At 47.9% G+C, this 12,843-nt stretch overlaps 1 protein-coding gene across 1 annotated transcript in view; it reads right to left on the bottom strand.

Annotated features, from left to right (window-relative positions):
* Positions 1-12,843, bottom strand: part of adamtsl4 (ADAMTS-like 4) — a 43,983-nt gene that overhangs the window by 15,376 nt on the left and 15,764 nt on the right. The window contains exons 7-8 of the mRNA XM_078797978.1: positions 12,040-12,577; positions 1,667-1,769 (exon numbers count right to left, since the gene is read on the bottom strand). Coding sequence (XP_078654104.1) covers positions 1,667-1,769; positions 12,040-12,577 — 641 coding nt within the window. The remainder of the gene's footprint in view (positions 1-1,666; positions 1,770-12,039; positions 12,578-12,843) is intronic.

Genomic DNA, 12,843 nt, shown 5'->3' with positions numbered 1-12,843 from the left:
CTGTGAAAGTAGTGGCCAGACAAGACTGAATAAACAACGTCTTCTAGCGCCACTAATCTAATACATATGATCCATACACCTTCCCACGAGACCTCTCTTTCCACCGACCTCCTCCGCCTCCCCGCCCCCCCACGCCCCAGTAAATCTGAAAGGACATTGTGAAATAAAGCAGAGTGGCTCCGAGCTCGAGGACGAGGGAAGAGGGAGGAAGAGGGAGGGAGAGGGAAGTGGTAAAGCAAAGTAAAGCCACTGTTTGGGTTTGTAGGATAGATACGTCATCTGGACCTGACTTGGACCAAAGTCCTCACAGAGAAGTCACAGCTAGGACTTAGCTCTTAGCTACCTTTTGAGCCTTAAGTTGCTGTGTGGTGAGTTTAGCGTTCTTTGTAAAATGACACTGTGATATTATACCTTAGAAATATACCATCATGTACCACTATGGCTTTAAAATGGGGGAAAAAAACAACAATTTAAATTTTTCTTATAAGGCATTGATCTGAGCAAGACATTCATAGCTGCAATGACGTCAGCCTCACTCTGGATTCGGGTCCTGTGGCTCCCTCTTGTGGACTGAGGAAGCACTGCAGTGCCATCCACTATTTTCTATGCTCCTCCAATGAAATGAACTTTTTTTTTAAAAACTCATATCGGTACATATTTGTAAATGTCTGATGTACAATGTTTGAGCGTTAGTTGCTGCGTGACGAATTTAATGTTGTTTGTGAGATGAAACCGTGAGTCCGACTGCTACATCGAGTAATGACCTCCTGTGATGAAGTTGATGAGGTTGATGAGGTCAACATGAGTTTTTTCATAGCTGATGATTGGCTACTTTCAGATAAGTTATGATGAGTTATTAGTTCCAAAATGGGCCGCGGCCAAATCTGTTGTCCCCTCTAAACTTAGTGGGTCCAGAAATGACAGTAACTAAATTTTGATGATTTTTTATGAGAAAACTTGATTTGGTTAACATCCGTTTTGGTTAGAGTCGGACCTCCTGGAAGGAATGAATGATGCTAACCGAGGTTCTGCTGTGTAGACTTGTGTATATACTATCTACCTGAGTGCAGGATTAGTTTTTCTTTTAGGGAGTTCTTGAGGGTTCCTCATGTTAACGGTGCTTCTTGATCCATTAAGCCTGTCGTTTATGGTCTGTGCTCGTTTATTATGGTCTGTGCACACTTGCCAGCAAAGCCCAAACACAAAAAAGCAGCGTGGTGATTTAGAGAAGGCGTGTGCCGATATCATGCATGCATGGAAGTTTCTCATACTCCAATCCATGTTTCTCCCCAATTCCCGACATGACTTCAGATCTGCATGCTAAGAAACCTTCCGGGAGGCGTCGCCTCCATGCGACGTCTCGTCTTGACCTCACTCTGCAGGAATCTGCAAGCTGAGTCGAATCAGGGAAGAGAGACTTGGCAGCAGGGGCAGGCATAAAGGGCGTCTTGGACAAATGAGGGGGAAGAATAGGAGGAGGAGAATGGGAAAGCGTCTGAGCCCCAGTGGCTCTCTTGTCATTCCGCCTCTGGACGCTTACCACCCGCGACGCCTCGAGGAGCTCCGGGAAACCTCCCGCATACCAATAAAGATCTACATTCTACTCGCTTCAACTCTCTTTACACGCCGTTAATGAATTCGCCTCACATTTTGACTTGCTACTCACCCTCAGTGAAAGGTTCCCAGTCGTAGAGGCGATCCATGAACTCCTTGGTGTTGAAGGCGGCGCACTGCTCCGCCCTGGAGTCCGTCGTAGCTCCGGGACACACCTGAAGGACGAGAAATCACTTCATCACCATCTTGTTGGACGTGCCCCCCTTTTCTCCATCCCCAGAGAGGCAATTTTGCAGCTAATAAAAGGCAGGAGAAGGCAGCTAATAACAACGAGGGGAATTACCTAGAGAGCACCCACACACTCCCAGGATCCTGGCTGCATTTGGCAGTCTAGGAATGCCCCGCCATATGGAACAAATAGCTCCGTTGGAAGCTGCGCTGCACATAAATCCATCTTGGCTTGCAGTGCAGCACCACATAATAAGCGCCACTGCGGGAACGTGTGTGTGTGTGTGTGTGTGCGCCACATGGCCGCTTTGCTTTCATTCAAGCGTTTCAACCTGCAGTTCAACAGCAGACAACACTTCAGCTTCTAACTCATTCATTCAAAGTGCAGTTCATAAATACCCAAGTCCATCTGTACATTTGACTCAGAAAATGCTAACGTCCCCCCAACCGGCTCCAGAAATGTTGGTAAAAGAGCTTTTATTTGGGGTACTTGGTGTGCATCCCAACGTGGGTTCTATTCGCCTTCTACAATGGTGATGCCATTTTCTGTCTTACCTAAACGGTAGTTACCTGGGACCACCAAGAAATGGCAACATTTTTAACACACGGCTCCTTCCATCCGCTCCAAACCCTCCTGCTAGCTTGATGGTGACGCTTCACCTCCGAGTTTGCATCAACATTTGCCATAAATATGCCTCACGTCCTTGGTGTAAAGTGTATAGCGACACCCCTAATCAATGATAATGTAAGGTGATGGATGGACAAATTAGCCTTTAGGCTAGTCGGCAGGCTAGTTCTGGAAAAGACGTGTCAAAACTCAATCAGGGCCCGTGCTGCAATTTCGTTTTTTCAATTTCAATTTTGAACTGCTGGGAGCTGTGACGCAAGAGGCAAAACGAGGTGACGACACGACTGGACACGAATGGATGTCAGTTTTAGTTGCTTAGTTGTTTATGTTGCTAAAGTTGGTTTTATTGTTGTTTTTGTTATATTATATTATTGTTTTTATTTCAGCTGTCACAAAAACTAAAAAAAAAAACTGTCAAAGTGAAGGTTATGCCTGGAATGTATCTTGTTTAGTTGGCAACTGACATTTTCCTGAAACTGACCTATGTTCTCGTGCTGATTACTGAAGAACAGAAAAAGCTAGAAACAAAAAAAAACATTTCTGATGAAAGACGGGAATCTAATCTTTGTTTACGTAGCTAAAAAAAACACAACACTTTTCATTCCAAATGGTGCAAAATGGCCGCTACTGAAGGGCGAGTAGGGATAGAATGAGTTAATGACGCTAATCAAGGTTCCACTTCAATAATCGGTCACAGTATAATTGTACTACCGAGGGAGGAAAACCCACATTTTCTGCAACTCATGTGTAACACATGGCCCCCTGGTCCCCCCCGCCGCCCCCGCACACACCCCCGAGTAAAGCTCTCAGATTTACAGTAATGACACATCTCCACAATCTTCCTGTCCTTCACCCTGGCTTTTGTTCATAATTGGCTCACGCCACAAACAGCTGGAACCACCAAGCTGTCTGGAGAACAGTTAGCATGTGGAGCTAGCGCCATGTTCGCCAGTCCGCACAGAGGGAGGTTTACGCAATCACGGCGAGTGGCGCCATTTCTCACGTTGAACGCTACAGAGCCTCATTGACGGCGCATCAAAGAGTGGACTAATGGACGCCGGTCTTGATGAATTTCACACCTTAAGCCTCTCACACATGTGAGAGTGTGTGTGTGTGTGTGTGTGTGTGTGTGGGGTGGTTTTAGACAAGGGTGGGTCCCGCATCCAGCAATGTGACAAAGACCAGGAGATGTGTCCACACGCACGGTATGTTGGTGCATGTTTGGTTTTCACATTGCATAACCCAACGACAGCACAGATGTACAGTATATGTGTGTGTCTTATTACGTATATATATATGTGTGTGTGTGTGTGTGTGTGTGTGTGTGTGCATAAGCGGTAGTCAAGTGGACCTTGCAATGTGTCAATGTGACATGAAGTTATGCAAGTGAAATTCCACCCATGGATGGTGTATGTGTATGTGTGTGTAAGTGCATGTGTGTGTGTGTGTGTAAGTGTGTGTATACACAGGTGGTCCTCGGCTTTACAACATTTCGGAGGCCGCAAACACGCCCATAAATTACTTTTTGAAAAAACATTGAACGTTTGTGGGGATGAGACTCCGCATGTTCCGAGTGGGAAATTGCGGTTGGGAGTGAGATCAAGGATCTCGGGGGCTCGTTCACGAGCGTGAGGTCGTCTGTAGTGATGCGTTTGCCGATACCGGACCGTCGTGGTGGAGAGTGAGCTCTCGATTTAGCGGTCGTTGCACGTTCCCACGCTCACGGAGCTCTGTCAAAGACGCCTGAAGGTCAGCATGCAAGAAACATGGCCAGATGATTTTAAGGCCGGCGTGGAAATGGGCCTGCATGCGGGCGTGTGTGAAACACGCTTGTAAATATTTCTGCCATGTAGTATAAACATGTTCAGCTCTGTTTGTGACGGGGGGGGGGGGGGGGGGTCCCTGTGGGGTGCCGCATGTGTGTACGATGACTGGAAGCATGCACCCATAGTAGGAGTACAATTACCAGGAGCAGGTGCTTCCCGGAGTACCACACAGTACTAGGCATATCTAGATGTACAAGTACATATATACTTCATGTAGCGGGTAAAAACACAGGAAGCTGATGGGCTGAATGGGGGGGGGGGGTTAAGTAGAGCCAAAACAGAGCTGGGGAGTAAAAGTATTTCAGGGATCTGGAGAGTATTTATGTGTTATTATTGGAAGGATGTTCACTGGTGGGTGGGCGTGGGAGGGGACGGGGGCGGGGGCGGGGGCCTCCCCCAAGCAGGTACGGTCTACGCAGAGAGAAAAGGGAGTTTGGTGACAGATGGAGAAACACCAGGATCAGTCCGGACCTGTCCACCGAGTCACAACACACACACTAATGTAACCAGCCAGTAGCATGTTAGCATGAAGGGGCAAGTAGACCCCCCCCCCCACCCACTCATGTTAAAATGGTGATAAACGGCAATCACCAAAGCATGAATGGAAGCTAGCAGGGTTAGCTTGTGATGGGAATATCTTCCATATGCAGTTGGAATGGCATGGGTGACTACATCTTCCTTCATGACAGCTGCTGGAAGATTTAGTAGCAATTAGCAAGGTTAGCCATAAATAATGTTATAATGTATGCTGATATATGCTAAGATCCGTATGGCCCAACTCTAGTACCTACTCTATGTTCTACTGATGATTACTAAAGAACTTTTGGTAGGTTCCATCCTCATATAGACATAGAAGCCTAAATCCTGGGTCACATGGTCTAAGGGGGGGGGGGCTGTCTGGGCTTGAATGGGTTAATGCAAAAGAAAGGATGAGTCTTGCATGCCGGTGACAGGATCGAGATGACGTCTGTTTAGGTTGTGGTGGTCTACTTTCAAGTCGGCGTCCACGAGCCAGCAAACCATGACAACGGCTTTTCTAAGCAGAGCGGATTCCGTGGGCGTTGCTGAAAACATTCCGATCTGTATTAGTGAGAAGATTTGGGATTGGAGCCGTTTTTCATTTTTGCTCATTTTGGTTACATAATCTTTCATGGCCCGGATTCAAAAGGTGGAAAAAAAGCGTCTCGCGGACAGATAACGTTGTCAGGGCGTCACTGGCCGCCATCAGGCTTCCTGGCGGTTTCAGGGCGCCCAGACCGTCGTCTCCTCCAGGGATCTAATCTTGTCCCTGCAGGTCAGAGGTAAAGCCCCCCCCCCCCGCACCCATGCAAAGTCCAACAGGTTAACATTCTTAAGTCTCCGGCCGGCACGCGCACGCTTAGCTGCTACAATGGCTCATTGTTAGCTCATGGAACCAATCCACCTAGCATGGACCCGAGCCAGCCTTTTAGGAGACCCTAGCCAGCCTTTTAGGAGACCCTAGCCAGCCTTTTAGGAGACCCTAGCCAGCCTTTTAGGAGACCCTAGCCAGCCTTTTAGGAGACCCTAGCCAGCCTTTTGGGAGACCCTAGCCAGCCTTTTAGGAGACTTGGCCCAGTGGAACAAACACTCCAGTATTGGGGAGACGTAAAAACATCAGTCATTTACATAAGCATTTTTACATCACGCCCCCCCCCCCCCCCACCACAGGGACTTTTGGTCTTCCCTGGAAGGATCCAAGAGGAAATAGACGGCATATTAACTAACACTCCGCAGATGATCTTCAGCAGATACAGGAAATTAAGGACGGCTGGCGCACATTTAGATCCCTTCTTACTAGGGTAGGTTCCAGCCGCTTCATATTTAAACCCAGATGCATCCTACATAAACCAAGGGAGTCCAGATCTTTACCATCTAAAATAAACCAGGAGAGTCCAGACCTTTACCATCTAAAATAAACCAGGAGAGTCCAGATCTTTACCATCTAAAATAAACCAGGAGAGTCCAGACCTTTGCCATCTAAAATAAACCAGGAGAGTCCAGATCTTTACCATCTAAAATAAACCAGGAGAGTCCAGACCTTTACCATCCTACATAAACCAAGGGAGTCCAGACCTTTACCATCCTACATAAACCAGGAGAGTCCAGACCTTTACCATCTAAAATAAACCAGGGGAGTCCAGACCTTTACCATCCTACATAAACCAGGAGAGTCCAGACCTTTACCATCCTACATAAACCAGGAGAGTCCAGACCTTTACCATCCTACATAAACCAGGAGAGTCCAGATCTTTACCATCTAAAATAAACCAGGAGAGTCCAGATCTTTACCATCTAAAATAAACCAGGAGAGTCCAGATCTTTACCATCTAAAATAAACCAGGAGAGTCCAGATCTTTACCATCTAAAATAAACCAGGAGAGTCCAGATCTTTACCATCTAAAATAAACCAGGAGAGTCCAGATCTTTACCATCTAAAATAAACCAGGAGAGTCCAGATCTTTACCATCTAAAATAAACCAGGAGAGTCCAGATCTTTACCATCTAAAATAAACCAGGAGAGTCCAGATCTTTACCATCTAAAATAAACCAGGAGAGTCCAGACCTTTACCATCTAAAATAAACCAGGAGAGTCCAGACCTTTACCATCCTACATAAACCAGGAGAGTCCAGACCTTTACCATCTAAAATAAACCAGGAGAGTCCAGATCTTTACCATCCTACATAAACCAGGAGAGTCCAGATCTTTACCATCTAAAATAAACCAGGAGAGTCCAGACCTTTACCATCCTACATAAACCAGGAGAGTCCAGACCTTTACCATCCTACATAAACCAGGAGAGTCCAGATCTTTACCATCTAAAATAAACCAGGAGAGTCCAGACCTTTACCATCTAATATAAACCAGGAGAGTCCAGACCTTTACCATCCTACATAAACCAGGAGAGTCCAGATCTTTACCATCTAAAATAAACCAGGAGAGTCCAGATCTTTACCATCTAAAATAAACTAGGAGAGTCCAGATCTTTACCATCTAAAATAAACCAGGAGAGTCCAGACCTTTACCATCCTACATAAACCAGGGGAGTCCAGACCTTTACCATATTTCAAGTCTATGTTGCAAAAATGAATATTATATAATATTCTATCTAATGTATATGTATTATTTCCTTGAATAAGTACAATTGGTGGTGGAAGAGGGCAAGGAAAGGGGCGTTGCAAGCCAAGGAGAGCGTCCGGTAAAGAAAGACGAGGTTGAAGCGCCAGAAGGAGAGAGAGAAGGAAGAGTAGAGCAGCTGAAAGGAAAGTGAAAGCAGCTGTCCAAAGTGTGCTTAGGATGGTGTGGTGTCAACGCTCTTATGCACACGCACACAAACACACACAATGACACAAACACACACGGTCCTCATCTCACTTTGGTGGGAAAAACTCATCCACAGCCAGGATGCCACTAATGACTTTTGTGCTAGGGTGTGTGTGTGTGTGTGTGTGTGTGTGTAGTTGTGTCAGTAGGGAAGGTCTCTGTGACGTCCATCCGCTTTGACGCCTGCACAGCTGGCCTTGGGACCTCAATGCACCAAGTCTGATCGCTCATTCCTCAAGTATTACTGCCATGTGACACGCACACACACACAGGCGCGCGCGCACACACACACACGCACACACGCACACACGCACGCACGCACACCAAGTGACCAGTGATTGCAACATAATTGACATATGTGAAATCCATCCACCATCTGTTAGTCCATCTGGTCATGTGTTCACCTTTGGATTTGGACCATGGGATCATTGGATCATACACCGATCATCTATAGTACTGTACATCCAATCAGTAGTACTGTACATCCAATCAGTAGTACTGCACATCCAATCAGTAGTACTGCTGCAGAGCCAATCTATAGTACTGCACGTCCAATCTATAGTACTGCACGTCCAATCTATAGTACTGCACGTCCAATCAATAGTACTGCACGTCCAATCAATAGTACTGCACGTCCAATCAATAGTACTGCACGTCCAATCAATAGTACTGCACGTCCAATCAATAGTACTGCACGTCCAATCAATAGTACTGCACGTCCAATCAATAGTACTGCACGTCCAATCAATAGTACTGCACATCCAATCAATAGTACTGCACGTCCAATCAATAGTACTGCACATCCAATCAATAGTACGGTATATTGACTAAAGGCATTTTTGTCTCGTACTTTCGTGCCAACTCTCCCTGTCCTTTCTCTGCTGTGTGGTGCAGAGGAGAAGACGTTGGCAACAAGTGGCCACACATACACACAAACACACACAAACACACACTCCCGTATACAAACACACACAGATACACAACATACCCCCCCCATCCACAGGTGAGCCAATGAGGAAACAGAGTGAAGATGTGAGCTTTGGTGATGAATGCCTTTCTGTTGGACGAGTCAATGTATTGTTTGTCCTCAGAGGGAAACAAGACAACCCGGCCGTGACCCCCCACCCCCCACCCCCCCCAAAGACCGGAACAGGAAGCCAGGAGCAGCAGTGAAGGATGCTGGCCTTTGCCTCTGGAAGCCAGACCCCGATAGCGGTCCCCACTCGGGGACCCCAGAAGGCCCACAACAAGCGGACGGCACAAGGACGTGTTTGCTAAAAACAAGATAAGCCTGAGAAGGGCTCCCGATGTTCCGGATTGTGGAGCATAACAAGCCACCATTGTTTCCTACACAGCAAAGTCATTCCATGCTCTTCATCCACGGAAGCACATAGACGCCTTTCATGGACGCTTCCTTCTGGCATCGCTCTCTAGTTTGTACTTGTGTTTTTCATTCTGGTCCCTGGTGTTGAGCCGCCCGGGGGGGGTCGGGGTTGGAGTCAGCTTGGTAGTCACGAGGTGGTCACGCCCTCCAGCATGTCCTGCGTTGCATTATTTACAAATAAAGAACTTCCTGTTGGGATACACGGGACCTTCTACCAGCAGCTCAGACCACAAACACATGGCTCGGGTTCCGCCTTCCGTGAGTTAGCTTTACTGACACGGGTCTTACTTCGGTGCGACCCGTTTAAGGGAACCCGATTCACGCCAGCAGCCGTCAACTAGCAAACTAGATGACTTCCTGTTGCCATTTTGTTAGCATTTAGTTAGAAGATCAGGACCTTTTGTGATTAAAAACATTTTCAACATGAATTGAAAAACAGGCTAACATGCTAACTTGAAGCTATAATGCTAGTTATGTTTCCAGGTCCAGTCTTTATCCGTCTTTCAGTTATATTTCCAACGTCAATGGCTGATTGATTGTAAATCAATATGGCAGCAAGGTGGACTACTTGCAGTACTTGGCTGTGACCAGCAGAGGCACTGTTGGGTCAGTACCAATCGTTTGCTGTCTAAACGAAACATGTTTTATTCTTTTCTGACATCTACTTGGGTGAAAAATATGACCAAAAACATCAATAAATCAACTTATTGAATGAAAATATTACCAAGATATATTAGCAAAATATTTACCCCCCCCCCAAGGGGTACCATTCAGGTGTGCTACATAAAAGGGTGGGCGTCCTTTAATAGAATAGCAGAGCCAACATGAGAGCTTGTCATGGGTGTTGCATGCGTGCTGCAACCCATCGGAGACGGTGTTGCCCCCCCCCCCACGTATTAATAAGCAGCTGGTAATAATATGTTCCCTGCCCCGATTATGACATCATGGTTGGACGGGAGGCAGGTGAGCGTGCCTGCTAGCGTCTGTAGCGTGTTATGTCTGCACCGGCGCGTGTTGACATGCATCTTCCACTTAGGTGGGCTTGGTGATGGCGTGTAAATATTTACTGTGAAGGGGGGGGGGGGGGCTACAGCAGGAACCGCATCCTTTATCCTTTTTTTTAACGGGTGTTGAAATGACACGTCTGCTTCTTCTGGCTGTTTCTTCTCACATTCCACCTTAGCTTTCTCGTCCTGCACACACTTTTCCACAAATCCCTTTCCTCTTCTGGCACGTACTTGCATACCGCTGCAACTGACCCGCTCTCCCGTTGTTTGATTCCCCACAAAGCAACACGTCTAGAGGCCATATATGTACTTAGACATACGAACTACGCAGTGTGACATGAAAATCATGTCTTTACAAATATAACATTTTCACATTTCAAACTGAACCTGTGCGCCAATGCGTTAAAATTAGCCTTCAATGCTAACCTCCTGCCTGCTACACTCCTCCACGCTTTTCCACTTCCCGCTCTTTTCCAAGTGCAACCCAATCTATATCCCATCCAAGGTAGTGACCTGCAGGACTGGGACAGGAGGACACCAACGTTAGCGACACTAGCACGGCTTACAGGAGAAATGTCAGACTTGGAGACCCCACCCCCGCCCCCGCATGGATGGACGATGAGATCGACACCCCTTCCTCTGTGTGAGGAAGCCAACTGCTCCCCAACCTGAACCCCCTTTCACTGCTACTTGACTGCGTCACCTACTTATGCTCACACACACTTCCTATTTCGTCCGTCCCCGTCTTCCTTCCAGCCCAAATGTACGCTACACCACCTGACTTGTGTTGAGGCCTCAGGCGACGTGCCGTGTTATGACACACGCACACCTAGGAGATAAGAACAAGTGCCACTCTCACTTTGGCTCAATCCTTTAATCACACAAACACACGCCCGGGAGAAATAATTGGCCGTGGCGCCCGAGTATGTCACCGCCATGGACGCCGTGGGAGACAACATTGGAGTAAAAACAACAAAAGGATAACCCATATGGCTCTTAGATGTGCTGCGTGCCATAGATTGGACACCCCTGCTGTGAAAGTGTGTTTGGCCTACGGAAGAGACAATGGAAGGGTCTCTTTTACTGCAAATGTTGATCCGAAATCGGAGAAGAAGGTCAACAACAAGCTAGCAGGAGAGTTTGGAGAGTTTTCCCCATTTGCTGTTGGTCCCAGAAGGTAACCTTCACTGGTTCCATTTCCACTCAGCTTCTCTCCTTGAGTCCACATTCTCAAAGCTCTGAGTGGACATCGTCCTCTCTGAATGTGACTTTTGATGGCGGGACATCAAGCGTGGCGTTCCCGTCTCGGGAGTTACGTGGAGGTCATCTCAGCGTTGTGACCTCCGTGTGGAGTCGGACCACCGAGCCTCTTTCAGGCCGCCAGCCCACAAAGTACATGATAATATGCACCACACACACACACACACACACACGAGTGGTGGAGGTTCCATTCCGATGCTCATGGACAACCGGCCAGTGTTGCAGCCAGGCTATGATCAACCTTCCAAAAATGCTCTGTGACCTTCATGTTCCCTTTATTGCCTTCAACTTTCAACACGCTGCCTTCATTAAAGGTTGACAGAGGGATACACACACACATGCGCACACACACACACACACAGTTGAAGATTTTTCTAATGTGGACCAGCAAAGTCCTCCCAGAGAGAAATGTCCTTACAAGGAAGGTGGCACCACATGAGCTGTGCTGCACAAAACCGCACACACACACACACACACACACACACACACACACACATTAATGAGCTCATTGTATTTGTCTTATATGTCCAAATGTCCACCAACACCCCCGTACACAGTCTAAAGACCTGATCTGGGTCCACTGTGGTATTGTTGGCTAGGAAGGTACCACACGCCTAGGAAGGTACCACACACCAAGGAATGTACCGCACCCCAAGGAGGGTACCACACGCCAAGGAGGGTACCACACGTCTCGGAAGGTACCACACGCCTAGGAAGGTACCGCACACCAAGGAGGGTACCACACGCCAAGGAAGGTACCACCCAAAGCCATAAGTACACACACACTATTCCCCCACCTTCCCCCTTACCTGTGAGAAGCACCTGCGATGTTCCTTGTCTGGCCCTCCGCATCTAAAGACGGTTGGTGGTGTCCTCGCTCCTCCTCCCGTGCCCCCCCCATGATGTCCTCCGTGGGGGTTCTGCAGTGGGTACACACTAGCGGGTTGCAGGGGCTGGGGACCAAAGCCAGGCTGTGAGAGCTGGTAGCGAGAGGAGGAGTAGGGCAAAGCACCGGCGGCGGCGGCGGCGGAGCGCCAATCAAACGGGCGGCGAACACTGGTTGAGGAGGAGAGAGGCGGCGAGTTCGGCGAAAACGGGAATCTGGGCCTCCTGTGCGAGTGTGGCGTTGCCGTGGCGGCGGCTGGGGTGGTCGGGGTTGCAGGCCCGTTTTCATCCTCCTCCGCCTTTAAGCTCCTGTCGTCGACGTCTTCTATTTCAGGCGCGGCCGAAGCCGAAATGGCGTCGGTGGCGTTGGCAGTGTGGCGAGCCTGTCGACTGGGCCGGTGCAGCGGCAGAGAGAAGGGCACCTTACCGTAGCCAAACTGGCCTGGGTGGATGGCAGATGACCTGCAAGAGAAGATAAACTGACCGTTAGCATGTGGTTAGCACAATCTCACCGGAGCTCAGTTGGGTAATTATTAACTTATTCAATACCAAAAACGGCTCTTTTTCAAACTGAATTCATGAATGAATGAATGATGGCTGTTTCATGGTTGACTCATTCCGTGTGGAAGTGGTACTTTTTTTTTTTTACCTATTTATTACATCCTTCCCCACTCACTTTCCAAGTCATTCTTAGCTTTAGGATAAATGAATTGGAGGCTGGCTAGTTA

Source organism: Doryrhamphus excisus, linkage group LG17, assembly GCF_037039965.1.
Source record: "Doryrhamphus excisus strain RoL-2023G ecotype Guam linkage group LG17, RoL_Dexc_Guam_v1.1, whole genome shotgun sequence".
Lineage (NCBI taxonomy): Eukaryota > Metazoa > Chordata > Actinopteri > Syngnathiformes > Syngnathidae > Doryrhamphus > Doryrhamphus excisus.
Note: the sequence above shows the minus strand (reverse complement) of the source record. Positions and strands in the feature narration are given on the sequence as shown.